The sequence below is a fragment of the Primulina eburnea genome, chromosome 2, assembly GCF_022965805.1.
Source record: "Primulina eburnea isolate SZY01 chromosome 2, ASM2296580v1, whole genome shotgun sequence".
Lineage (NCBI taxonomy): Eukaryota > Viridiplantae > Streptophyta > Magnoliopsida > Lamiales > Gesneriaceae > Primulina > Primulina eburnea.
In genome coordinates this window covers 3378883-3404503 of record NC_133102.1, presented here as the reverse complement: position 1 = coordinate 3404503, position 25621 = coordinate 3378883, and the positions used below count along the sequence as shown (strand labels likewise).

The following is a 25621-nucleotide window of genomic DNA, read 5'->3' as shown; positions in this document are numbered from 1 at the left end:
CTTAGCAATTTCAGCCTTTAATTCATATACTACGTGGCAATGGGTTATCTTCAGCGTGTGGTCACTGAGGATGCAAGGTCCCATCCTTCCAAATTTGTGTACCCTTTTTAAAGTCCCTTTGCTGTGAGTTCGTTCGCCTACAACTTGTAATTGTACACAACCAAGTCGAGTCACGGTTAACAACAATGGCAGCCGCCCTCTCAACTGCCGGAGCCGTTAACCATCTACCGGTGCAGACTTCTTGAATTTATGTTTTACGTTCTATGTCGGCCTTTTACAGATTCAATACTTGTTTAGCTAAACATTAATTACGAAGGAAATATACTCGAAGCCTTTTCTGAATTGGTTTTGATTAGCTTGATCAAACTTCAAACTGTTTCAGAGTTTAAAAAAGAAACATACTTAAAGTCATGGCTTTGCTTAGCTTTTGCATATTAAAAGTCTTAAGCTTTGATATAATGAATATGCACGTGTGTATATTATGTTTTTTTCCACTTCACGATCTTGATCACTAGGTGATTGATCAATGACAACTTCTTCGTTGTTTGAATGAAGTTAGCTTTATACTCGTACGAATCTTGGAGAAGAGTAACTAGGAACTTCAATTTTGCAAATGATGATGCAGCTGAACTTGCATGGATCCGGTGCTGGAGCTGCGGTCCCGAGCTCTTCTTTCTTAGGCACCAGCTTGAAGAAGGTGAACTCCTCCTTTATAGTCAAGAACCCATCGTCGAATTTGAAGATTGTGGCTGCAGAAGGGGCCAAAAAAATCGATAGATGGGCTGGTCTAGGCAACGATATATCCGACGATCAACAAGATATTACCAGAGGAAAGGGCAAGGTTGATCCCCTATTCCAAGCACCCGACGGTATGGGAACGCACGATGCCATCATGAGCTCGTACGAGTACCTCAGCACTGGGCTAAAAACGTAGGTTTTTTCTGTCTGCATCTCACTTTATATACACGATTCTTGATTTCCAGGAAAATTATATACGAATATTTTTTACTAAAAAATTCGACGAGGGCGTAGCTAGTTCTGATAATGGTGATCATTGATGACAGATATAACTTGGACAACACAATGGGTGGATTTTACATCGCTCCTGCATTCATGGACAAGCTTGTTGTTCACATTTCCAAGAATTTCATGAGCTTGCCTAACATCAAGGTGATGTTTGATTGCTTCTGTGCATTATTTTTGGGCTATCCCATCCAAATAAGTTGCGTGTTTTCTAACTTTAAATTAATGTTTGGTGCAGGTTCCTCTTATTTTGGGTATTTGGGGAGGCAAAGGGCAGGGTAAATCATTTCAGTGCGAGCTTGTCTTCGCCAAGATGGGAATCAAGTGAGTGAAGTATTATTTCGCAATATATCCATGTAGAGATTGTTATTTTAGAAAAATATTTTTAGATATACTAAATGGCAGATTTGAGGGGACAGAAATTCTACATGAACACCTGCATTAATACAGAGTTTCGATGTAATAATAATTTTCTGGCTATGCCGTATATATATAAATATTGTTAGCCCATCTTCTCCGACAAAAAAAACCTGTCTACAGCCCCATCATGATGAGTGCCGGAGAACTGGAGAGCGGTAATGCCGGAGAACCGGCGAAGCTGATCCGGCAGAGGTATCGTGAAGCAGCAGACATCATCAGGAAAGGCAAAATGTGCTGCCTATTCATCAACGATCTCGATGCAGGTGCCGGCCGTATGGGTGGAACCACACAGTATACAGTCAACAACCAAATGGTGAATGCCACTCTCATGAACATTGCTGACAACCCCACAAATGTGCAGCTCCCTGGTATGTACAACAAAGAGGAGAATCCGCGAGTCCCCATCATAGTCACGGGCAACGACTTCTCAACCTTGTACGCTCCTCTAATTCGTGATGGCCGTATGGAGAAGTTCTACTGGGCTCCTACTCGTGAGGATCGTATCGGTGTCTGCACTGGTATTTTCCGAACTGATAATGTCCCACAAGAAGCTATTATCAAACTGGTCGACACCTTCCCTGGACAATCCATAGGTAAGAGCAGACAGTTTATTCGACCCGTCCTTGAGAGTGATGATTAATTATTTATTTATCTTTATTTCTACTCATGTCCTATACCAGTTATTGTACAGTTCTACCATTTCTATAGAGCAATTACCCTCCACGTATCTAAAAATAAGCTTTGAACATTTTTTCTCAAATATTTCGAGTTAGATTTCACTGAAACCCAAACTGAATGTCCTCGCTGTCTTCCAGATTTCTTCGGTGCTCTGAGGGCAAGAGTATACGATGACGAAGTTAGGCAATGGATAAGCAGAGTGGGAGTAGAGAGCATCGGTAAGAAGCTCGTGAACTCGAGGGAAGGGCCACCAAAGTTCGAGCAACCAAAAATGACGCTTGAGAAATTGCTTGAATACGGGTTCATGCTGGTCCAGGAGCAGGAGAATGTGAAGAGAGTGCAGTTGGCAGACAAATACCTGAAAGATGCTGCCCTGGGAGATGCTAACAAGGATGCTATCGAAAGAGGGACATTCTACGGTAGAGTCTGAGTTTTTTGCCTAATTTTGTGCATAGTAGAAAGTTCTATTTTCCCTTACTGTTCTACCACATTCCTTTGGCAGGCCAAGCAGCCCAACAAGTTGGAGTTCCAGTGCCTGAAGGTTGCACAGACCGAAATGCATCAAACTTCGATCCAACTGCAAGGAGCGACAATGGGTCGTGCCTATACACGAACTAGGATTGTTTCTGTTTTTCTGCCCAATTGGGTTGAAATGAGATAGGTTATTCGAGTATGTTTAGACTACAAGTAAGAATTAGTTTTGTGCTGTGTACTGGATCTACTTTTGCATGTTACTACCAAATGATTGAATGAAAAATACAAATGTGATGCATCACCAGGTATGCTCCAAATTTACAAGTAGCATTCAATTCCGAACAAGTCATATGTATCATACAACATAGATAGTTTAATGGACGTCCTCACTTACATTAATCTTTTAACATATATTCCGAACAAATCATACATGTCAGACAATAGAAGTTTAAGTAATGACCTCTCTTATATTAATCTTTATTATATATACCTTCCCCATCAGAACGAAGATTTTCTTGGCCAGAATCTACATGCTTGCTATGTTCTCGTTGCCATTTTCTTCACTTTCTTTCAGCCAGTCAAAAATTTCAAAATCTTCAAATCCTGCAAATTGGCAACGATCTAGTAATGTATAATGTAACACTTTTAATGTATATTTCCCGTCATATAGCAGTAGTACCTGAACCCAAGGCTTCAAAATCGTCAATTGGTGATCCTAAGAGCGTAGCATTGCCTAAGGGTGGATCAACAGCCATCCAGTCGGCAGTTTCTGAACTTTCAGAGCCTATTTCTTTCTCCATTATCCAATCTCCAATGATCTCAAATTTCTCATAAGAAATTGGATCCGTGTATCCCTGTTCTTTTCCACTTTGAATCATATAAAGTAATAACTAATAAGAAACAGACTATAACTTCAAAATCTAAAAACAGTAAAGAAAATAAGTTGTAAATTCTACTTACAGGTGCTTCAAGGACATGTTATACTGAACAAAGACAAGGTCACTGAGTCTCTGGTGCTCCAAACAATTTTTCCTTTCGTGCATGTGTTCAAGAGGAATGTGATTAAGCTTATGAGGGAACAAACTGCAAGTTTGGCTGAGAATTCGAATAGCCAAGTGAGCCAAATTCGGGCATCCCCCACCATATGCTGACCACCACTCAGCTAAAACAATCAAATAGGAGATGAATGAGTTCATGAATACCATATTATTCATCAATCAAGAAGACGAATTTCCAATTGTCATGGGATGCCAACAAATTATCTTTTGAAAAACGTGCTCGCAGGTTCATGCTAATTTCGCTCAGGGGGTGATACGTAAGGGAGGCTTTTCTTTTTGTCAAGAAGAATACTTTTGATACCACACATCAAAAGTGTTGTGCTATCGATCCTCAAACTCAGCATCTTTGTTGCAAAAGTTAAAGTTATTAAGAGAGAAGTGGAATAGGGCATTGTGCAAATTTAAGAGGGATCCATCAAAGTGGGATGATGTGAAAACAAACATAAATGTAATGTAAAACAATATTAGAAAAGGAGACTCACTGGGGAGTAAAGTATCTCTAGCTCTAACAGCCATCTTTCGCCCAAAATCTCCCACAGCACCTTGGAACGATGCTGTTTCCTTCATAATTTTGTCTTGAATCTTAGGGTCAGAAACCAATTTCTCTATACAATCATAAACTAGTGATCGAATATGATGATGGACATCCCCTTCAAGATTGTAAAAAAATCTGGGGTTAAAATAGAAACCAGCTGCATGAAGGGGATGATGCTGAACTTGTTCCCACCTACGATCAATGATGTTCCAATAAAGTAAATAGTCTTCCGTATCGGCAATTTCCTTTTTAATTGTTTCTTTGGCTCTGTAAATTCCAGCACATACATATCCCATAGCAGGCCTCTTTTCACTACAAACAATCCTCTGAAGTCGCAAGAGTGGATCTGTTAAACGAATAATTGAGGCACATGTAGACCAGAACGATTCATTATTTACATAATTTTGTATAGAAAATGCCACGGGTTTTTTTGAGTACGGGCTTTCCATCCACTCCTCAGAAGCAATCATAGACTGCAAATAATGTCGAACATTTAACATCCTTTTTAATGTAGCAAAATCTATTGAGTAGCGAGTAATTCCCAGATCAACCAAATCAATCCCAAATGTGAATCGCCTCATCATGTTCAAAACAACATGATTTGAATAAACAAATCTTGAGATTGATTTTGCTTGGTCAAGTATAATCTTCACCCTTGGAAGTTCTCCAATGTCCTTTAGCATTAAATCAATGCAATGAAGAGTACAAGGACTCCAAAAAACAGTTGGACATGTGTCAGAAAGTCTCCTCCCGGCAATGATGTACCGATCTTCGCTACTTGTTACTACTTGCAAAACATTTTTCATACCAACTTCTTCCACTGTCTGCTTAAGTAAATCATAAAGGGCATCTGCAGAACCTCCGGTGTCGGATACATCAGCAGATCTCAAAAAGACGGTACCTACTGGACAATACACGAAAAAGTTAACAAAGGTCTTACCCTTCTTCAAATTCCGCTCATCCACCAAAATAGTGCACCCATTATTTTCCCAATCTCTTCTACATTTATCAACATCACTCCTGGATTCATGTACCGCATTTTTCAAAATCCAGCTCCTAAGATCATGGAAAGATGGGCCAATAGCCTCTACTCCCTGAGAGGCAATCGCATCAACCATTGGCTTAAAATAAGCAGAATTTACAGCTTCCGCAGGTAACCCCACATCGAAGAAAAACCGTCCCAATGCCATGTAAACTGGATCGCTAGTCTTCTTTGTTTTCATAGCTTGGAAACTATTGAAAGCAATAGCATTAGCATTGGCCACATCAGGCGCTTTCCTAATCCTCCCTTTCTTTTTTCTACCACCTATATTGCCGCTCACAATGTCTTCTCTACTCGAATATACATCCACATTGTGCTCAAGCAATTCAGGAACGGGAAGTAAATCGACGTCAGTCTTTAAATCACAATTACTGCTTAATGGATCAACAACAATAGTCCCTGGATTATCATAACTAGACGTCTCCTCTGTAAGCTTCTGTTTCTTTCTCTTCTTTGCCGCAACACCATTTAAGCTCTCGAGCATTTGGAGCCGTACATCAGGTAGAACTCTCAAGCAAGTCGCCGCATTCCCTTTCTGGCACGCGAGGTGTTCTTTAATCCTATGAATCCCACCACCCTTAAAAATTTTCTCACAGTATAAACACTTGAGCTGAACTTTATCCCCAATCTTATACATTTGACAATGCTTCCAAGCTGGGTCATGCTTTTGCGGAGTCACTGCTACTGGTTCCAAATCCGAAGCCATTTCACATGAAGATTTCACCTTTACAGAAAAGAACACACATCACTTTCTGGGCAACCAGTATTCTCCTCCCCACTCCCAAAACATGAAAAAAAAAATCCCAGAGAAGACAAGAATCTTGAAACGAAAAACCGAACCTAAGTCTGAATCACGCAGACGCTCATTTCAATCCAACCAAACGAAGAACAAACAACCCTTTTTATCACAAAAAATCAAAGCTTGAGAGAAAAACAATAGAAATTCAATTCTCAAACATGCAAATGTAGTCGAAAGCAACATATAAACACTGTAAGACCCAATAAACATTAATTAATTTCGACAATGGCCATTCAAAAAGACATGAATTCCGAGGTGGTGAGTTATAAGAAATTACTCGACTGAAGTTAATTAATCACCTTTTTTTGTGAAACCCGATCGAGAATTGTGGGGGAATGGAAACGAAACCGAGTTAGAGGAGAATTAGGTTTTTTGTTTATAGAAAGGCAAAGAGTCGAAAGAACAACCGGATAGACCGGTTATGTAATCTGGGCTTATCCAAGACCCGGTCCATTTTGGGAGTTTACAAAAAAAAAAATGAAAGCCTCATATTTCAATAATTTTGAGGGAAAATTACCTAAAAACATAATGAATTTTTTCCCCATATTTAGTTCTTTTTAGAATATATATTATTTAAATTTTCTTATAAAAAATAAAATCTATCAAAATTTCAATTATTTCTTCTTAACGATTTTAACTTATGTAACATTAATTATTTTATGTTATTTTGATTGATTTATTTATCAACATTTATTTAGTGTATATGTTTTATTGATAAAATTATTTCACATAATTTAATTTTTCTATTTGTAACATTAGTATATGTTTGATTGTATATCGATTATTTCAATAAATATTTATTTATCGTAACTAAAAAAATAAATGATACCATATAAAATGGATACAAAAATATATAATAGGCCGATCTCAAAATAAACCTTATAATTTAAGTTTGTATCTTGTTTTATTTTTTCTTCCTTTTTTTTTTTTTGTGTCAAAGGATCCTATAATTTCGGATTATATGATTTTAACTTAGTAATATACATATTTTCAGAAGACTTGAATGAAAAATCTAGTTAGAACAAGAAATGTTAGAACTAGGTAGCCAAACTGGTGCCATTGCTAAGAAAAAAAAAGATAAAAACTGATGTCATATAAAACTGGTTTAGTATGATGTTTTGCTTGAGTTATATAATAATTTAAGTTAAAATCAACTAAATATTTTGTCATTACCAATAGATTTTTTATTATCATTTTATTTTACGAGTGAAACAATAAAAAAAAATATATTATATTTTTAAGTATATCATAATATTAATAGATGTTCGTTGTAAAGTTAAAAAACTTAGAACATACTTGAAAGGACCGTTGATCATAAATGTACAAGAAATAAATGTATAGTGTGTATCAGACGTTAGTATTGTACATTTGTGTTATCAACACGGGCGCACAACATGCAGCGCAATTTAATTATTGACACGCAACAAGCGCACAACATACAACGGAATTTAATTATTGAAACAAAAGTTTAATTTAATTAGATAAAGACCAGTTCTAAATTATGCATAAGCACAAATACTTTTGCAATGTCTCATGACAAAAATTTACTAGAAAAATATGTAAATCGATTACACAAAACAATAATAGTGAGAACAACAAAACCAAATTCCTTGACATTCCAAAGAATTAAAATACATCAAAAACTCAAATAATACTAGATGCATGAAACAAAAACGTATTGCTTAAAACCAAACGAAACCACTCTTCGATCAACACTATGTGTCAGTGTTGTTCTTCGAGTGTTGTCCACACCAATCAGCAACACGGTAAAGTAATCAATCCGATCACACAAAAACGTCACTACTGAACTTGTGTACGTTCAGAAAAACTCCAGCAAATGTGTGAATGTCTCTCTCCCAAAGATCGTATTGCTCTCCTCTCAATATTCCGTATTTATGCAACAATATTTTGACCACTTTATATTCTCATAAAATCAATCCTACAAACATAGAAACTAGAGTTTAATATGCATAAGACTCTTTAAACAAGGATAAAATATATTCGAGATAAATATCATATTAAAATCAAATCTTATAATATCTAAAAATAAGTCAATCAAGATATTATCATCTAGAGTTAAATCAAGTAAGATTTTATAATATAGAAAGACAAAATCTTAAATTGATAATATTAATTTAATAAAATAATAAAGAAATAAAATATTAATTTCAATAATAATTATGTATGATCCATTGGTATAACCAAGAATAATTCTCTCCGCGAGACAAAAAAAAAATTGAGGTGTAGATATCATGTCTTTCATAAAATTTGGACAATCCAACTAATTGGTAACAAGGTTACAAGATTAGAGCGGAGATACCCATGGTATTAAATTCTTTTAATTAAGTATTCTTTGTAATATAAATTGATTGATGATAGAGATTAAGGCTCCGTTTGGACAAAATTCTTTTAGTGTTGTATACGTTAAAAAAAATTTGAAGCATGTGTTTGGGTAAGATTTTTGTAAAACGTTTTTGAAAAATATTGTTTAAAAAGTGTGCCCAAGTATAATTTTTAAAAAAACAATGTAGATATATTTTTTGATATTTTTAGAAATTAAGACAATGATGTAAAAAAAATTCCTTTTTAATTGTAGAAATGTTTTATATTTTTTCTTAAAATTAAATAACTTTTAAAACATTTTGTAAAAACAGTTTAATAAAAAAAATTATAAGTACTTGTCAAAAGGAAGCTTAAAATTTGAGTTACTTCAATTGCATCTTTACTAAAAATTCATCAACAACCGTAAATTACTTATAAAAATAATAATTACATCTTTGGTCTCGTATATATCTTTTTTACTTTTAAATTTTAAGTTAAAAATGATAAATTTTTAACGTTATTAAGATGTGGTGCTATTAAAAAAGACAGTGTATTCTCAAAAAAAAAAAACAAAAAAACAAAACAAAGACAAAATACTAGCAACATACATTGTTATATAGAATCAAGTGTGGCAAATCAATTTTTATAATCAATATATATATATATATATATATATATATATATATATATATATATACTGAGAAAAGAACTCAAAATGAAAACATCCGATGGGTATAAACATAATGTTAACCACTACAAACAAACCTTGTTAACGATGTAAAGTAACCAAATGAAAGTTTAAAAAATGATTAATTTATTGCAAAATATTATCTCCTCGTCTATGGACATTACCAAAAACCAAGAACTGTCATTACTAAGCATGTAGCAACTAGACAACTAGAGAAATCATGAAACACTGAATTGGAATCTCCTATGGAAACTAATTCCAAGATTCTCAGTTGATCGGTGTATAAATATTGCACCAAATGTATAGGCACTAGGAAGATTAACATTCATTCACAATTAGTCAGAGTAATGGTCACAATGCAAGAAGATGAAGGATTAGGCTATGGAAGCTCCTTGCCTGTGCCAAGTGTTCAAGAAATTGTAAGAAATGATCCCACGAATATCCCTGAAAAGTACATCAAAGACGTCGAGGATAGACCTAAAGATTCTGATATATCCCATCTTTCTTTAAATATTCCTATCATAGATCTTTCTCTGCTTTCCGATGGAGACGAAGCCGAAAGTAGAAAGTTGGATGTTGCATGTAAAGAATGGGGTTTCTTCCAGGTAAAAATGTTGAAAGTGCAAAACTATTATTGATTCATCGTCTGTTAATCCAAAGTTATAGATATATTTATTGTGTTGATGCCTGATGCCTTGACATATGTGGACTAAATTTATAAAACTAATATAGTACATTAATGGATCCCTTCATTATTATATATGAACGAAAAAGAAAAATTGTAGCATATGATAGAATGGGATGCAGGTAATTAACCACAACTGTGATGAAGTTATACCCAAGATGAAGGCAAGTGTAGCGGCGTTTTTCGCTCTCCCATCAACGGAGAAGAAGAAATATGCGATGGCCGTGGATGATATTCAAGGATATGGACAAGGTTACGTGGTCTCGGAGGATCAAAAACTCGATTGGAATGACCTTATTTTCTTGATGACACTGCCATCCAATACGAGGAATATGAAGTATTGGCCTCTCACAATACCCTCTTTCAAGTATGTTTGATTTTTGTTAATATGGTATTAGCTCTTTTGCATTTGCATGATATACTACTATACAGTTAAAAATCAGAACGTATATGCATTAATTTTGATGAGTTTCATATTATTCTTTTTAATAACAGGGAATCTGTAGACGAATACGCTGTCGAAATTCAAAGGGTGACGGATGAAATATTTAAAAACTTGTCTTCATTAATGGGGAAGGAAGAAAATTGTCTGAAAGATTTGCATAAAGGTGTGAAACAAGGCATTAGAATGAACTATTACCCAAACTGTTGTAGGCCTGACTTGGTACTTGGAGTTAGCCCACATTCTGATGCTAGTTCAATCACTCTACTTGTGCAAGAAGATGAAATCACTGCACTACAAATAAAGCACAAGGGAGAATGGGTGCCAATTAAGCCTATCCCAAATGCGATTGTCGTCAACGTAGGCGATGTTCTCGAGGTACGTGTCTATCTGTTATATGGTTGAGTTCAAGTTAGCCTAAACTCGAAATTAAATATATCTAAACTCTCGTGTAGCTGACCTTATTTTTGTGATTTTCTAATGGACAAAATCTATATATGTATACGTTGTCTTGGCTATGGAGGCTTGGAGCAATGGGATATACACGAGCATCGAGCATAGAGCGGTTACTAACGAAGAAAAAGCAAGGATATCCGTGGCGGCATTCGTGATCCCAGGCAATGAGGCTGAGTTGAACCCAGTGGAAACCATGGTGGACGATGATCGCTCCCCCCAAATTTACAAAAATGACGTTAAATATATAGATTATCTTAGATACACTCTAGCCAAGAAAATGGATGGTAAGTTGGCAAACATAGAATATCTCAAGTTGGAGACCTAAGGCCGACAAATCAACTCCCAAAACTTCCTTCTTTTGTGAGCTTTGTTTGTTTCAAGAATTTTATATATATATATATATATATATATATATATATATATATATATATATATATATATATATATATATATATATATATATATATAGATAATTAAGTAGATTACGTGCATTTGGAAAGACCCTTCGAAATAAAATATAAGTTTGACTTAAATATTGTTAGTTTGTAACTGAACTTCAGCAAAGTGAGGTGTGAATCCCGAATAGGATTTTTCGGGTTGGTGAGTTAATCTGTTCTCATCCCAACAGAGGTCCCATGAATAAAACTAAAATTATTTGTACAATGGTTAGATGACTAAAACCAAAATTAAACGATCTATAAGAAATTATTCAACAAATTATAATCCAATAAAGAGTTTTAATTTAATTTTTTTTATGAAAAGCTCCATTAACATATAGTTAATATTAGAAATTATGATCTTTGTTTTGATTATCGAAAGCGAGAAAAGATGACAAAAGATAAACACAAGAACACACAAAATTTATAGCGATCAACTCTCGATGTGGGAGCTACATTCATATGTTACCGCCGCAAATTTTCGCTATGATGAAAGCAAGAAAAACAAATAGAATTTGAGCATATATCTCTTGTGAGACGATTTCACGAATCTTTATTTGTGAGACGGGTCAACCCTACTGATATTCACAATAAAAAGTAATACTCTTAGCATAAAAAGTAATATTTTTTCATGGATGACCCAAATAAGAGATCCGTCTAAAAAAATACGACTACTTAGACTGTCTCACACAAATTTTTGCCAAAAATATTTACAAAAATATGTCATCTCTCAAAATTATTTTCTTCTTGTTGTATGTTTTTATCTATGTACGTGACTACTAACACAATGACAACTACCAAAATAGGTATAAATAATATCGGGACTACATTAATGTATGTAAAATACCTAAAATACCCTTAAATAAATAATTAGGCTCCACACATATATTAACAATCTCTCACTTGGAGACTAGTCCAGCATCATCAATGTTTCCAACCGCAGAGGCAACGACTCCTCACTCCTCAATAGAGAAGTCCATCTGAAGTTACGCACAACTTCAATTTTCAACTGTCAAAGTTTTCGTCAACATTCTCAAGAGCTAGAATCCATCCTCCAATGCTGATCTTATGAAGTGATATCAAACATGTATATTTTTTTGCAACAAAATCATCCTTAGTTGTAGAAATGCAACAATCTTTGTAATTTCGAAACTCAACTAACAACATAATCACCTAATGTGTAAAGAAATTTAGTACTACTCTATCTATATCTACATCACCGGTCATGTCAGTATCAACATATCCATGCAAGCCAAAATCCAATTTTTGAAGCATAAAGCCGAATTTTTAGTACCTCACGTATATCTTAGAGTCAATTTCACCACCCAATGTTGTTTTCCTTGATTACTTATAAATCGACTCAGAACTCTCACTGCATATGCTATGTCTGATCTATTACATAACATTGAATACATGAGACAAGTAATCGGCTAAAGGTGTGTTCACTGGCTTTGCTTTATCCATATAAAATCCGCGAAATACTCTCTTCACATGTTCTTCTTGAGATAACTTATTGTCCCTAATAATTCTCATCCTAATAAATGTTTTTTTTTTTGCAGAACTCAAATATTTCATTGCAAACTCTTCAGAAATTTTCTTTTTCATCTTATCAATCTCCAACATACTAGCTCAAACAATTAATATACATCAAAATAAAATAGTAAAATAATATAAAGTCTGCCAAACATTTTGATGTAACAACTGTGATTTATCTGACATCTCAAAAAATCATTAATGCTCATATAAGTGTCAAACTTTTTGTCTCACTGTCTAAGCACATGTTTCAAGCCTTGCACACTCTTTTGAAGTTTACACATCATTTTATCATTTTTTTTTACTTCAAAATCTTGTGGCTGTTGCATGTAAATTTTTTCCTTCAAATCATCATGAAGAAATACCATTTTTACATCCATTTGTTGAATATGCAAATTGCATATTCATCCTTTCAACGACACTGATCTGTTGAGGATTTCTAGGAATACTTTTCATCATCTTATCTCATTCTCAACACAATATTGCTTAAATTCATCAGCTATGTATTCACAACCATTATCACATTTCAGACACTTCACTTTTAAATTAGTCTCATTTTCTACATTGGCTTTCCACTTTTTTAAAAATAGAATACATTGGATTTATTTTTCAAAAATCAAACTTATACCTTTCTGATAAAATCATCAATGAATGTCAATAGAATTCATAGGTGAAGGCCCCCAAATATCAGTATGCACCAACTCCAATTTTTCTTCTCTAGGATCTTTCCTTGATTTAGATAAACTTATTTTTTTCTGCTTTCAAAGAACACAACAAATTTTCAATTTTGGTATTTTCCAATTCGATACAAGAATTTTTATCCACTTTTCAGTCATGTTTTTTAAGTATGCAATACCACAAATATGACTTGTCACAGCTACCAGCAACAACAATCATAGCTCTACAATTGAAAGTCATATAAAGAGTTTTAGTTTTTTTTTTCCCACGTGCAACAACTATAGAACCGATTGTAATCTTCTACGCATCATCAGAAAATGTGACATTATGCCCTTCACAATCAAGTTGTCCCACTGAAAAAATTTCGTATCAACTTCGGTATATATCTAACTTTTTATATTTTTCACATGTCTCCTTTTGACATCTTCACATGAATGTCTATGATATTCACAATATCCAAAGGTTCTCATTAGCTAGATATGTTTTTCCATAATTTACAACAACATAATTTTTCATAATTTCCTGACAAGGAGTAGTGTGAAGAGACGTACATGAATCTAAAATCCATGAATCAACATAATTGTCGACAACAAATGTAGTGTATCATGAATTTCATCAGTTGTCATGTTTAAAGTGTTTCCTTTGTACAATTCTTTTTCATATGATCTTATCCCTCATAGTTCCAAAAATCCATATTTCTGCCATATTTGGAATTATTTCTAGCATTCCTTGATCGTGATAAGTCTATGTTCCGATTAAAATTTGTGTTATCCCTCCACATATGCCTTCAATATTTACGGTGGAACTTGATGTCGCAGTTTCACCAGAACCAATTCCCTGGAGATTTTCTATAAAAATTATATCTCTGAGATCATTAAATTTCAGTTTTCACGGTCAACAACAGTACAAATCGGAACTCGTATTGCTTCCAAATTGTTAGGTAGAAACACCAAAAATATCAAAGCACAAACATCATCATCAAAATTAATTGCAATGGAAGATAATTGATTGAAAATTGTATTAAACTGGTTCAGATGTCCTACCACATGAGCCCCTTCTATAATCCTCAAATTAAAAACTTCATAAGAAATACCTTATTATTTACTAAAGATTTCTTGTATATATCTGATAGAATCTTCATGAAACCCAAAGTCGATTTACCCTTTGCAATGTTATGAGTCACATTCTTTGATAGCAACGATCGAATAACACCTAACATTTGTCTATCAAGGAGATTTCATTTATCGACTAGCAATTTTTTTTCCCTGCAAACGGTTGATGTAGTTTTTTACTATACATATAATCATCGATTTGCATCACCTAAAAAGTAAAATTGTTGCCATCAAATTTTCAATTTCATGTGCCAAAACTTATTTGCAAGTCATTGTTTTCCAATCGAACCTAACACTCTGTGATACCAGTTTTTCAAAATTATAGTTCTGGTTTTGATTATCGAAAGCAATAAATGATGACGAAAGATAAACACGAGTACACACAAGATTTATAATGATTCTCTCACATTCTTTATGTCAGAGATACGCCCTACTTGCCACCGTTTCAAATTTTCATTATAATGCATCTTAAAAACAAAAAGAATTTTACAAGAACACGTCCACTCTTAAAATTATTTTTTTGTCTCTCTATGTTTTTCTCTATGTATGTGAATAGTAATACATTGACAACTACGTACCAACAGATATAATAAAAATCATAGCTACATTAATATATGTAAAACACCTAAAATACCCTTAAGCGCCACACACATATTAACCGTTACAAGATCACTTACATGTTACCTAATATACAAAATATAGTCTATATATTGTACATTTTTTGCGGTTATAGAAAATCATTAGATTTGTCGGAGTATTTTTGTTTTATTATTTTATGACGATGGAGCCCACAGTTGCTATATTTCAATATGTATTTGATAAACTCTCGAATTAATGCAGTAGCTTACAAACCACGTTAGTTAGATAAATATACTAGATAAACAAATCACGTGAGACAATCACACCCTAGAAAATGTTGGTAGGGTGAGTTGAGCTCGTAACTATTGATCAAAACATTTATATATTTCATCAACTCGAACAGCTCATGAATGAGTATTTTTGTTTTAATTTGATGTTAGAGTGTCGAAAGAGCAAAGGGGGTTAAACTGCAAAAATTAAAAGCTTGAGGGATGAATTGAAAAATAATCAGGGTTTAAGGACTTAAAGTAATTTAATTATACAGAATCAAAAAATAAAATAAAAAACCAATACCGATACCAACACGACGGCGTGGCATGAAGAAATTTTATGGATGACATGGTTCCGACATAAATTCCAAAAACTTGCGAAGAAAATGGGGTTTTCAAAGTAATAATAATAATAATATAATATAAGAAAGCCCTACGCGTTCGTGTCAACTCAATTCTTGTGCCTCGGAACCCACATAGATCCAACCAAGATCACATTTTTTTCCTATATGATCCTGGAATTTCAGCGGAATCCATCTGGGTAGGAACCTTGTTTTGTTTTCCAATTTTGGATGCTCGTGTAGCATTGCGAGTTTTTGTTGTTTTAATGGAAGCAATTATCATCAATGTTAGGAGAAATGGGATCGAATATTTTTCTCTTTGGAAGATTAATGTTTTTTAATGGCGATGTTTTTTTAATGGCGATGTTATGCGTGCAAAAAAGATTGTATGGGGTTGCAATTTTGTGGTCATGTTTGCTTGGTAGTAAATTATTTGATGTTTTGTATTGTAGCTCGTGTTATGAGGTGAACTCGAGCATACATTTTGCACCAAATTTTTGGTTGTTTCGTTTCTTTTGTTCAGGAGGGTGGGATGGTGAAATGTGTGAAATTTGATCTAGAATAGTGTCCATGTTATTTTCGTCGGCAAAATTGGAGAGGAGTTGTCTTTGATTGATCGAATTGTTTAGATTTTGTGCTGGTGTATTAAGTGGACACTGTGCTGTTTGTTGGTTGAATTCTCTTCTTCATTAAATTACGCGATGCTATCTAAGCCATTATTTAGATGGCCTATATACGACACCTCCAAAAGAAAAGATATCCAAAAACACGGAAATTACCTCTCCAAAGAGATCCCACATTCTCTCCATATGGAGCCACCTTCTTCACCCCGGCATGCCATCTCCTACCATCAGTAGGGAATAGGGACCAACTTTAAGCGATAGTTGTTGCAGAGAAAGCATGATAGCTGCTTTTTTCCTATGTCAGAGATATATTTTACTGAATCTCATCAGTTGCTAACATGGAGAAGGTTGTGGATAACAACTTGTTTCGACAGGGAACTTTATTTGAACATTTAGAATAAATGCTAATGATTTATAACTAGTTGTTTTTGGTTGTGATACTTTGCAAACACGTTGATTTTTTTAAGATACGATAGAGGGCTTGCAGCGAGTTGATGAAATTTGAGGATGGGAGTTCATTTTTGTGACTAAAACAGGTGAGAGGTTGGCGTTCATGGGTCTGAGTGTATTTCCACTTTTATTCGTACAAAATTTTGATTTATCATCAAGTTTAGGCATAGCTCAATCTGCAGAACCTTTGTTGTATTTTTCTATTTCTTTTGTCAGATGAATGTTAATCTATTACAGTTTATTACTTTTATGGAAGGATAAATTCGCATTCTGTAAGAAACAATTTGTTGTTTAGTGCTGCAACAGGTTTTGAAGTACCATGAGTTTTGTTTTCCGAGGCACGAGAGGAGATATAGAAACTGGTTTCCAAGGATTGATGCCTGAGCGGCGTGCAGTGGTAATATGCTAGCATTTTCTAGTTTTGCTCATGTAAACTGTGGACTTGTCTTCATTTTTCTCACTGCCCGATAACAATTCTCTCTCTGACACATGATTGTCATTTAATTAATTCTGAGCAGCGGGTTCATGCTGCACGACCAGTCAATACAAACTCGCTTGCTTTTCTTGTCACGGGTATTATTTCTTGTTACCATTTTATGTTGTTCCCTTTGTGCTAGTTCATCCCATTGACTGTTGTGCGATTTGTCATTTTATGTGGCAGTGCTATTGCTGTTTATGATTTTGAACTCGCATCAAATGTCTCCTAATTTTTTGGTTGGTGTTCTTCTCTATGAAATTGGCGTATTCACATCAATCCGTTGTTAAATACTAAATATTGAGTCATTACTCTCTTTTCTACATTGCAAAGCTTTGGCTTGTGCTTGGTGTCTTTTTTATGGCAACCACCCTTAGGATGTACGCAACTTGTCAGCAACTACAAGCACAGGCTCAAGCTCATGCTGTTGCTGCTAGTGGACTTCTTGGCCACACAGAACTACGGCTGCATATGCCACCATCTATAGCTCTCGCGACGAGGGGGAGGTTGCAAGGTCTCAGACTCCAGCTCGCTCTTCTGGACAGGGAATTTGATGATTTAGGTATTATATGTTGTGGGAAAATCGGGTATCAAGCTATAAAAGTGTCCTATTTGTAGGTGATCATTTAGAGATGTGCAGAATTAAGTTTTAAAAAAAAAATTGATGAAGAGTTGCATGTTATTCACCGTCCAGATTATGAAACATTGCGAGCACTGGATGCTGAAAATATCCCCGCGGCCTCTATGACCGAGGAAGAGATCAATGCTCTTCCAGTTCACAAGTACAAGGTGTCAGGCCCTCAAAGGTTAGTTGAGGTGGAAAATTTTCCTTTTAGTAAAATATGAAAATCTTTTTGCCTTTTATTCTTTCATATAGTATATGTTTATTTAATATATTTGTTAATAGGACTTTGGCAAAAATAATTTTGTTTTTGTCAGTTCTAGTGCACCTTTTCCCTGTTGCTATATTAGATTGTTTTTTTTAGCCTCTGATATGTCAGTAGTAGTATTTTTACTATGATTTTAGCTTATTTCTATGATGACACTCTATTGTCGCTCTAGAAATTTTTTGTTCTAGTTTCTAGTTATGTTCTAGAAATCCTTCATTTAACCTTGGAGGTTGACTTGCACATTTAGTTGGTTTCATGTTTCAATATATTCTGACAAGCTATCATACCAGGCAATGTTATAAAATGCAGCAAACAAGAGAGGCAAGTATAAATATGTATTACTTGATTTGGATATCTACTCTTGTTCAATTGTTTTTGTTACCTTTTGTGCATTTGCTAGGTGATTGTGTTGAACTGCATTGTAGGGTAAAGTCTTGAAGTTTTTAAAGTTCAAAAATTTTCAGTAATTCCAACTTTTCTCATTAAAGTGTTGAATGGACTGCTTGTTGGAGTGTTTCCTTTCTAAATCTTGACAATTTGTTTGTTTCCCTGGACCATGTTATTCATTTTTTGTGCGGGAATGAGGGGAAAAATGGAACACGGCATGACAGATGGTTTTCTCTTTTCTTTGAGAGAAAATTTTCAGCATTAAATAAGGTTTTACCTCTTTGCTGATTGTTCATGGATCTTTCTTTGGTCCTTTTGACAGCATTGGTCCATCTGTACTGCAACCTTCTTCTTCAACTTCAATTGAGGTACTGTGCTTCTTCCCCTTTTATTATTTTTTATATCAGCTGAGTTTTGTGCTGACACTAGGTATTTTATTCGCTTTTGCTTTCAATTCAAATTTATTTAAGGCATTGGAGAGAATACACAATCATTTCTACTATTCAGAAATGTATGTCAACCATTGCGTCTTAAACATATTTTATTTTCATATATATATATATATATATATATATATATATATATATATATATATATGTATGTATGTATGTATATATATATATGTATGTATGTATTGTGATAAAAACAACTTGAAACATTCAAAGTGGTACATATTGATATATGCTAATTGACATAGGCAACTTTATTTGTTTGGTCCTGTGACTCCTGTTGTTAAGTTACACAGCTATCAGCAGTTGTGTAACGATTTTGGAAAATAACCAGCCTAAAAAGATGATTGAAAGTTGACAGAAAATGGATATGATGGATTTTGTTTCCATTGTTTTTTAGGTTTATTTGAGAAAATGGGTTTTTTTCATAATGTATTGAGTAATTTATTGTATTTTTGTTTTGTTTTTGGGAAAAACATAAATTTACTTTAGCTGTATGATCATATAGGTGCTTATCTGGCAATTATTTTTTATAGTAATTGGGTATTTAAAGAGATTCCAAAAGCAAAAGTAAAATTTTAACTCTAATGCTTTTTATGCATATGGTATGTTTAGATTTTTTTTCTATCTGTTGCTATTGCATTTTCTCCTTCATGAAGCAATGGGATTTAGAAAAAAAGTCTTTCCATATATCCCCTCACTTTTGTTGTTTTGCCCGTATAGTTTGCATGGCAGGTCATTGTTGATGAATGATGTCATCATTAACAAATTGCCTTCTGTTTTTTTTTAAAAAAAAATGCAGAAGAAGCAAGATCCTTCAAATGCACAAGGGTCAATAAAGACCTCGGATGATGATTTGACATGTAGTGTTTGCCTGGAACAAGTTGATGTTGGAGAGCTCATTCGTAGCTTGCCATGCTTGCACCAGGTTAGTCTTTAGTACAGTTTTTTCGTTTGTTGGATATGTTTGTGCAGTCTTGTATCTTCGTTCATAAAATATGGATGTATACATCACTCTTTTAATAACTGTTGCATTGCATTTGTGTTTCACGTGATTCAGTGTAATCAATGTTGTGATGTACAGCCTCATTCCCTTGTTTGGAGGTCGTACTTGGTTACTATGTTTCTTTATAGGCCATTCATCGATTTATCCATGCATTCTTTTACAGTTTCATGTAAATTGCATTGATCCATGGCTACGGCAACAAGGGACATGCCCAGTTTGCAAATTTAGAGCCGGATCACAATGGTCTGAGGCTGGACAAGGAGAAGACGATGCTTCATATATAGTCTAGCTTTACAGTTCTGGGGATGTAAGATTATGTGCTAACTTGTCTTTACATAGAGGTATAAATATGTAAACTGGTCCAAAACTTGGATTCAATAGATTATAAAGATATTTATTAATTGCATTGATTCCGATATTTTCCTTTCCTGAATACTACTGCCCCGTCTACCTCATAATCATAGATATATAGAATGGGGCTAGCCACATTCGATATTAGACTCGACGCGATACAAAATGTAACATAGAGTATGTCCAGCATTGAACTGTGACATAGACTCGACCCTTTTGGTGTATATCAATTTTTAATACCTTGCGAGCTTAATTGATTATATATTTATATATCATTGAAAAAGGAATTTTGTATACGTCAATGCACGTTTGTGTGAATTTTTTCCTTATTGACGAGAAGGCAAAGTCTAGTTTATCTTGAAAAGGTTAACAATGTCAAAGGTCTTGGATTTTGACGAATTCCTTGCAACTGCGAAATCCTTTCGATCAAGAACTAACAGATTTGTAGGCGACCATTCATGTTCTGTTCGGTTAGGGGGCACTTGAATCAGCTGCCGATAACAATGTTTTTTTTTGGGGCACTTGAAAAAAAATTCGATTATTATATACATGTCAAATTTCCTCCTTTTTTTTTCAACGAACTTTTACTATGATCAAGTTCAAGCATGTAGCGAACATATAGCAGCATAAAGACTAAATCGGAGAAAAATAAATCAAAGGTGAGTGCACAGAGAGTACCAGTTCTAATTTAGATTTGATCAGTTAAGTCATTGATACCTGCTTACATAATATCTCAGATAAGCATATCCATTGAAGCTCTCAATACAATAGGTTCATGCAATAATACTTTACAAGTAACAAGGCCAATGAGCTTTATGTAGCTTTACCCTTACCCTTTCCTTTCTTAGCTTCAAGTTTGGCTTGAATCCTAGCAGCAGCAGCTTTCTTTGCTTCTTCTCTTTTCTTCTTTTCTTCTTCTTTCACTGCAGCTGCCAATTCCCTCTGCTTCTTGAGCTCCCTGGACAAATATGTAACATAAACATCCATCTATTCTCAAATTTGGTAAACTTTAATGCAGTTCTAAAACACATATCAAATCATAGAAGAAACGAATATCGACCCCGCTTGAGGTTCTAATCAACTTTATTGTTCATACTTCAGGCGTCGTCAACCAATTTATTTGAACATCTTGAGCTTCTTAGATCACCTCTCAAGTTAACATAATGATAGTGAAACTCTCTCGAGGTTTGAAATTGTGAGTACAACAGTTCTCGTTGTAGATAATACAGGGATGAGAATCGAGTTTAAAAAAAGGGATTGTGTGTTTTTAGAAGTAGGACTCCCCATGTATTTCACTGTGTTCAGCTAGGAGGCAGGTATCATTATAATTGTAACTGTCCAAAAACTCCGAAGTTGTTTCTATTATTGTTCCAAACCCTAAATAAGTGTGGATGTCATATAAACGGGAAATTAAATCAATGCAGACTGCTTAGAATGAAAATTTAACAGATGATACTTACTCCAGTCTAGCCCTCTCATCTGAAACACTGCCTAGACTAGAACCCTTACGAGGACGGCATGCTACCAACTCCACCTCAAAAATGAGCGTTGAACTGCATATACAATTCAAAGATGATATGCATAGATTACAAGAAACATTATTTTGAGTGAATAACTTTGATTATACAGAAAAATGTGTTATTATAAACCATAAATAGACATAATCTGGGAAATGTATTCGACTCTCGAAATCAACTACCATATATAAAAAGAAAAAAAAGCCAAGCAAAAATAAGGAAGTTGCTGAACACTGTTCAAATGTGTCTGGGATCACAAAACTGTTGGTTATAATGATATCAAATATTTTTCTGGCAACCAAAAGTATAATCTTAGTAGCTTCTGTTCATGAAACTTATTCAAAGTGAAGAAGAAGAGATAGGTACTCAGGGGGAACATCAGGTGGAGAACCAGCACTACCATAGGCATATTCTGGTTTACAGGTGATCTTTACAACCTCACCAACCTGCCAAAAATAGAGAAGGAACAAAAGATTAAGGAAGAATAATGTTCAATAATAGCTCCATGAATACAGTTATATTCACCTTCATGGTTCTCAGTGCAATATCCCATGCTTTAATCACAGATCCGGTGCCCAGTTCAAAGGTGAATATAGTGTTATCCTCATGTGTAGTATCAAAGACGTCACCAGTTTCGGCACGAATGCCTTCATAATGAACTGTCAACGAGAACCAAGATATTAAAAAATTAATCCTTCTAAGCAGTACGAGCACAAATGTCACGGATATTAACCGTCAGAAAAGAGACGTGGAAGTTTCAGTTTATGGAAACTTCATATATTTAAAATTTTCATCCCAATAGTTTTAGGAAACACGACTCCATTCATGAGTACCAAATGTCCATGTCCTGAAACCAATCTATTACATGTTTGACAGTGTTTGCATGTAAACAAAGAGACATGGTTCAAGTTCGAAAAGTTATCACGGGTAGCAAATCTTTACTCCATATTCAGGAAAAAAGTAAAAACACCGTGACTCACAAAAATGTGTTTCCATTTATCAAAAATTCTAAGCACGCCATTTTCATAGAAACACGCAGATGATGTATAACCCAAGTAAAAATAATGAAGATGTAAAGCAAACTCCACAGTACCAAGGAACTCTATGTGCATGGATCTGTATCAGCATACCATCGAGAAGAGGAAGGGTCTCTGAAGGAGCAATGGCATCAGCTTTCGCTCGACGTATCGTTGTCTTCAGGACACCTCCATCCCCAGTCAAATCAACAGAATCACTCATGATTGTTATTCGTTAATTGCCTGACGGTGGAAAGATAGTGAGCTACATAGCATTACACGTGCAAAATGCACGATAAAGCATACAATTGTTTTTACCCAAAAAATGTACATCAAACCATGTACATTTTTTTAGCCCAGGAACAAAATGGATTAAGATAGAGGTTAACATGAAAAAAATCAAATAGAGGCACGGCCCAATCACAGATTACATGTTCCAGCTTCTATAGTTATTAAAAGTGTGTCCCTAGGCAAAAGGTAGAGTGAAGCATAACCCATGCACCTAGGCATAGCATGCTAGTGATGAAAGCGTCTCAAGTGTCTTAAAGGCTCAAGTCGCATTTCAAAAACAACTTAGATGCAGTGTTTGTGAATTCAAGGTTAAAACAATAAGATCATAATTCATATCTAATGATGTTTGTTTTGTCTTGTTCTATACTTCCCATTAGATATTGATGTTTGTTTTATATAGTTATACCAAAGTTTGTCTTATATCATTCAATGATTTCCAGTATTTACGATGTTTTGTTTTATAATGTTCAACAATTTTACTCATGCTAATGGATAACTAGAATATAATGCATTCTTATACCTCACTTCGATGAAATGTGTATCTCGTGTTGTATCAATGAATCATTTCTGGCTAGTTAGATCTTTTCAGATTTGGTAAATATTTGAATTCTATTAATTCAAATCGTTGACTAAAATTATGAAATAGTGAGATAAGACACACGGAAAAATGAATGGAACTAATAAAATCTATTATTTTACCAGAACATCATCCAGCTAATGACAATGTCAACTCAGCGCATTGAAAGGAAATTCAAAAACCGTTGTTAAATAACCTACAAATCTTCTCACGGCTGCTTGTAAACAAAGAAATCTCTTTGCCATCTTGAACAAGTAATCACAATATTTGAATCACTTACCACTCAAAGATTGGGACTTGTTAAAAAGGTTATGTTCAACCATAAGTAGCAATTTACAACGTCAAAACATAAGAAAACAGTTTATAGCTATATCATAGCTATTCAAACACTCCAATGGCATCGTTCAAACTCATGGCACAACAACAAAGACCTCTCTTTTAGGTTTAAAGGATAGCTGGTCGGTGGTATGATGCGCTTTGGTGCCTCTGCAATGTCAGTCCAATAAGAAATTTATTAAAGTAAATTTGGTCTTTTTCTGTTAGGTCCATATGAAAGTTATACCGGGAAAACCATCAATAATAGAATATTTCTCCAAAAAATATTCAAGAATTTTGATAACTCAACATCTGTACCTCATTCAAAACATTCGAGCCACCACAGGGTTCTAATTGGTGATTGACTTGACAAACATTGTGGGCTTGTGTCAATTCAAGGTCAAAAATTTCAACAGCTCGACTTGATGAGAAGCACATGCAATTACATATTTACATCCACTTTTTTAAACCCACCCGCTAGAAAAAGAACCATTTTGCTCATTTCTTAAATTTAAGGAGTAAAGAGAGAGACTCATTTTTCAGATCCCCCATTATTCTGGGACCAAAGAAAAACCATTTAGTCCTCTCTTTTTATGTATGGGGTTAAGAAAATGGAGCAAAAAATCACCATATCATTGCCAAGTGAAAAACAACCTTTTCCAATAATATCCAATGAACCACTACAATCGCATAAAACTTACAAGCTTATAAGACATATATTACACCACTTCATCCAAACAACGCCCAATCGCAACCCATCAATTCTTACCCTTCCTCTTCCACGTTCAAAATTTCAACATAAATTGGTAACCACGTGGAGTGAAAACACTCCAAATTCAAGAAAATCATCCAACAATACTGTGAAACAGAGCATAATACTTTTATCAGTTAAGAAGCGGAGAGGTATGCGCACCTGAGAGGAAAGTGGAGGGCAGAGGGCAGGACAGTAATTCCAGGAAGGATGAAGGGTAAACTGGGTAAATCGTCGTGCGGAGGTGTAGTTGAGATAGAGATCGCCGGCCATATAGCGTCTGCTGTATCGTCTCGGTGCCTTTGTTTACACAGTCCCATTTTGCTTGGTTTTATAATCTTCATGGAAGGGCAGGGTAGATACCACACGTGCGAGAACAGCGCGTGGAATGACACAATTTGGCCTTTTCATTTTTTCTAATTTATTTTTCTATCAAACAAAAGTTCTTTTTTTATTAGATTGCATAGACAGTCCTACATATCTTATTGAGACGTGTCAATCCTATCTATATTCACAATAAAAAGTATTATTTGTAGCAAAAAATGTAATATTTGTTTATGAATGACCCAAATAGATATCCGTCTCACGAAATACGACACGTGAGACCGTATCACACAAATTTTTGTCATAAAAATATTAGGTTGATTTCCAATTAATTACTTTGTTGTAATTAAGTAATGCTTAATATCTAACTTTGAACCACGGTTGTGTAACATAAAAGAATCATATGAAATATTCGGACGGATCAATTTTACGAGATAAAGCTTTGTCTCGGTTTGATTCATGAAAAAATATTAATTATTATATCAAAGAACTATTTTTCTTATAAATATAGATCGAATCGACTCGTCTCACAAATAAAATCAATGAGATCGTCAATATGAGACATACTCGAAGTGAAATTATGCAAAATATTTTAGTTTTCTTGCTTTCAATGAAACACTGTGAATCT

The 25621-nt window shown here is 34.5% G+C and overlaps 5 protein-coding genes across 13 annotated transcripts; 3 read left to right on the top strand and 2 right to left on the bottom strand.

Moving 5' to 3' along the window:
• Positions 1–70: 70 nt before the first annotated feature.
• Positions 71–2896, top strand: LOC140820310 (ribulose bisphosphate carboxylase/oxygenase activase, chloroplastic-like). The gene is made up of 7 exons (XM_073180662.1): positions 71–230; positions 626–930; positions 1065–1170; positions 1262–1347; positions 1564–2036; positions 2259–2540; positions 2624–2896. The coding sequence occupies exons 1-7, from the start codon at positions 186–188 to the stop codon at positions 2737–2739; spliced, it is 1413 nt and encodes a 470-aa protein (XP_073036763.1). The 5' UTR covers positions 71–185; the 3' UTR covers positions 2740–2896.
• Positions 2897–2964: 68 nt separating this feature from the next.
• LOC140820297 (uncharacterized) lies at positions 2965–6435 on the bottom strand. 2 transcript variants are annotated; one of them, XM_073180642.1, is made up of 5 exons: positions 6329–6435; positions 4136–5954; positions 3556–3757; positions 3275–3462; positions 2965–3198 (listed from the first exon to the last, which is right to left on the bottom strand). In XM_073180642.1, exons 2-5 carry the CDS (start codon positions 5934–5936, stop codon positions 3122–3124), a joined length of 2268 nt encoding a protein of 755 aa, XP_073036743.1. In that variant the 5' UTR covers positions 5937–5954; positions 6329–6435; the 3' UTR covers positions 2965–3121. The 2 variants fall into 2 exon arrangements, with proteins under 2 accessions (XP_073036743.1, XP_073036752.1); XM_073180651.1 differs by lacking the exon at positions 6329–6435 and adding an exon at positions 6071–6296.
• Positions 6436–9395: 2960 nt separating this feature from the next.
• LOC140824000 (protein LATERAL BRANCHING OXIDOREDUCTASE 1-like) lies at positions 9396–10947 on the top strand. The gene is made up of 4 exons (XM_073185605.1): positions 9396–9644; positions 9847–10091; positions 10220–10544; positions 10690–10947. Exons 1-4 carry the CDS (start codon positions 9396–9398, stop codon positions 10945–10947), a joined length of 1077 nt encoding a protein of 358 aa, XP_073041706.1.
• A 4638-nt stretch (positions 10948–15585) lies between these two features.
• Positions 15586–20261, top strand: LOC140820250 (E3 ubiquitin-protein ligase SDIR1-like). 8 transcript variants are annotated; one of them, XM_073180622.1, is made up of 10 exons: positions 15586–15771; positions 16662–16730; positions 16951–17041; positions 17163–17217; positions 17306–17358; positions 17453–17681; positions 17814–17925; positions 18719–18764; positions 19648–19773; positions 20015–20261. In XM_073180622.1, the coding sequence occupies exons 3-10, from the start codon at positions 16964–16966 to the stop codon at positions 20138–20140; spliced, it is 825 nt and encodes a 274-aa protein (XP_073036723.1). In that variant the 5' UTR covers positions 15586–15771; positions 16662–16730; positions 16951–16963; the 3' UTR covers positions 20141–20261. The 8 variants fall into 8 exon arrangements, with proteins under 8 accessions (XP_073036723.1, XP_073036718.1, XP_073036711.1 ...); XM_073180617.1 differs by having other exon boundaries at positions 16940–17041; XM_073180610.1 differs by having other exon boundaries at positions 16901–17041.
• Positions 20262–20862: 601 nt separating this feature from the next.
• Positions 20863–24990, bottom strand: LOC140820241 (peptidyl-prolyl cis-trans isomerase FKBP20-1-like). Its single transcript, XM_073180582.1, has 6 exons — positions 24832–24990; positions 22850–22978; positions 22245–22378; positions 22086–22165; positions 21663–21755; positions 20863–21160 (listed from the first exon to the last, which is right to left on the bottom strand). Exons 2-6 carry the CDS (start codon positions 22956–22958, stop codon positions 21016–21018), a joined length of 561 nt encoding a protein of 186 aa, XP_073036683.1. The 5' UTR covers positions 22959–22978; positions 24832–24990; the 3' UTR covers positions 20863–21015.
• Positions 24991–25621: the final 631 nt, after the last annotated feature.

Bases quoted from the DNA above. Each gene is read 5' to 3' on its own strand.
- LOC140820310 (XM_073180662.1), top strand. From the start codon at position 186: ATGGCAGCCGCCCTCTCAACTGCCGGAGCCGTTAACCATCTACCG. The intron at 1,171-1,261 runs GTGATGTTTGAT...TGTTTGGTGCAG, and splicing joins TGAGCTTGCCTAACATCAAG to GTTCCTCTTATTTTGGGTAT. The intron at 2,541-2,623 runs GTAGAGTCTGAG...TTCCTTTGGCAG, and splicing joins CGAAAGAGGGACATTCTACG to GCCAAGCAGCCCAACAAGTT.
- LOC140820297 (XM_073180642.1), bottom strand. From the start codon at position 5,936: ATGGCTTCGGATTTGGAACCAGTAGCAGTGACTCCGCAAAAGCATGAC. The intron at 3,758-4,135 runs GTGAGTCTCCTT...TGATTGTTTTAG, and splicing joins TAGAGATACTTTACTCCCCA to CTGAGTGGTGGTCAGCATAT. The intron at 3,463-3,555 runs GTAAGTAGAATT...TATGATTCAAAG, and splicing joins AACATGTCCTTGAAGCACCT to TGGAAAAGAACAGGGATACA.
- LOC140824000 (XM_073185605.1), top strand. From the start codon at position 9,396: ATGCAAGAAGATGAAGGATTAGGCTATGGAAGCTCCTTGCCTGTGCCA. The intron at 9,645-9,846 runs GTAAAAATGTTG...AATGGGATGCAG, and splicing joins AAGAATGGGGTTTCTTCCAG to GTAATTAACCACAACTGTGA. The intron at 10,545-10,689 runs GTACGTGTCTAT...TTGGCTATGGAG, and splicing joins ACGTAGGCGATGTTCTCGAG to GCTTGGAGCAATGGGATATA.
- LOC140820250 (XM_073180627.1), top strand. From the start codon at position 16,964: ATGAGTTTTGTTTTCCGAGGCACGAGAGGAGATATAGAAACTGGTTTC. The intron at 17,042-17,162 runs GTAATATGCTAG...AATTCTGAGCAG, and splicing joins TGCCTGAGCGGCGTGCAGTG to CGGGTTCATGCTGCACGACC. The intron at 17,359-17,452 runs GTTGGTGTTCTT...TACATTGCAAAG, and splicing joins AAATGTCTCCTAATTTTTTG to CTTTGGCTTGTGCTTGGTGT.
- LOC140820241 (XM_073180582.1), bottom strand. From the start codon at position 22,958: ATGAGTGATTCTGTTGATTTGACTGGGGATGGAGGTGTCCTGAAGACA. The intron at 21,756-22,085 runs GTACCTATCTCT...TTGTATATGCAG, and splicing joins CCACCTGATGTTCCCCCTGA to TTCAACGCTCATTTTTGAGG. The intron at 21,161-21,662 runs GTAAGTATCATC...ATATTTGTCCAG, and splicing joins GATGAGAGGGCTAGACTGGA to GGAGCTCAAGAAGCAGAGGG.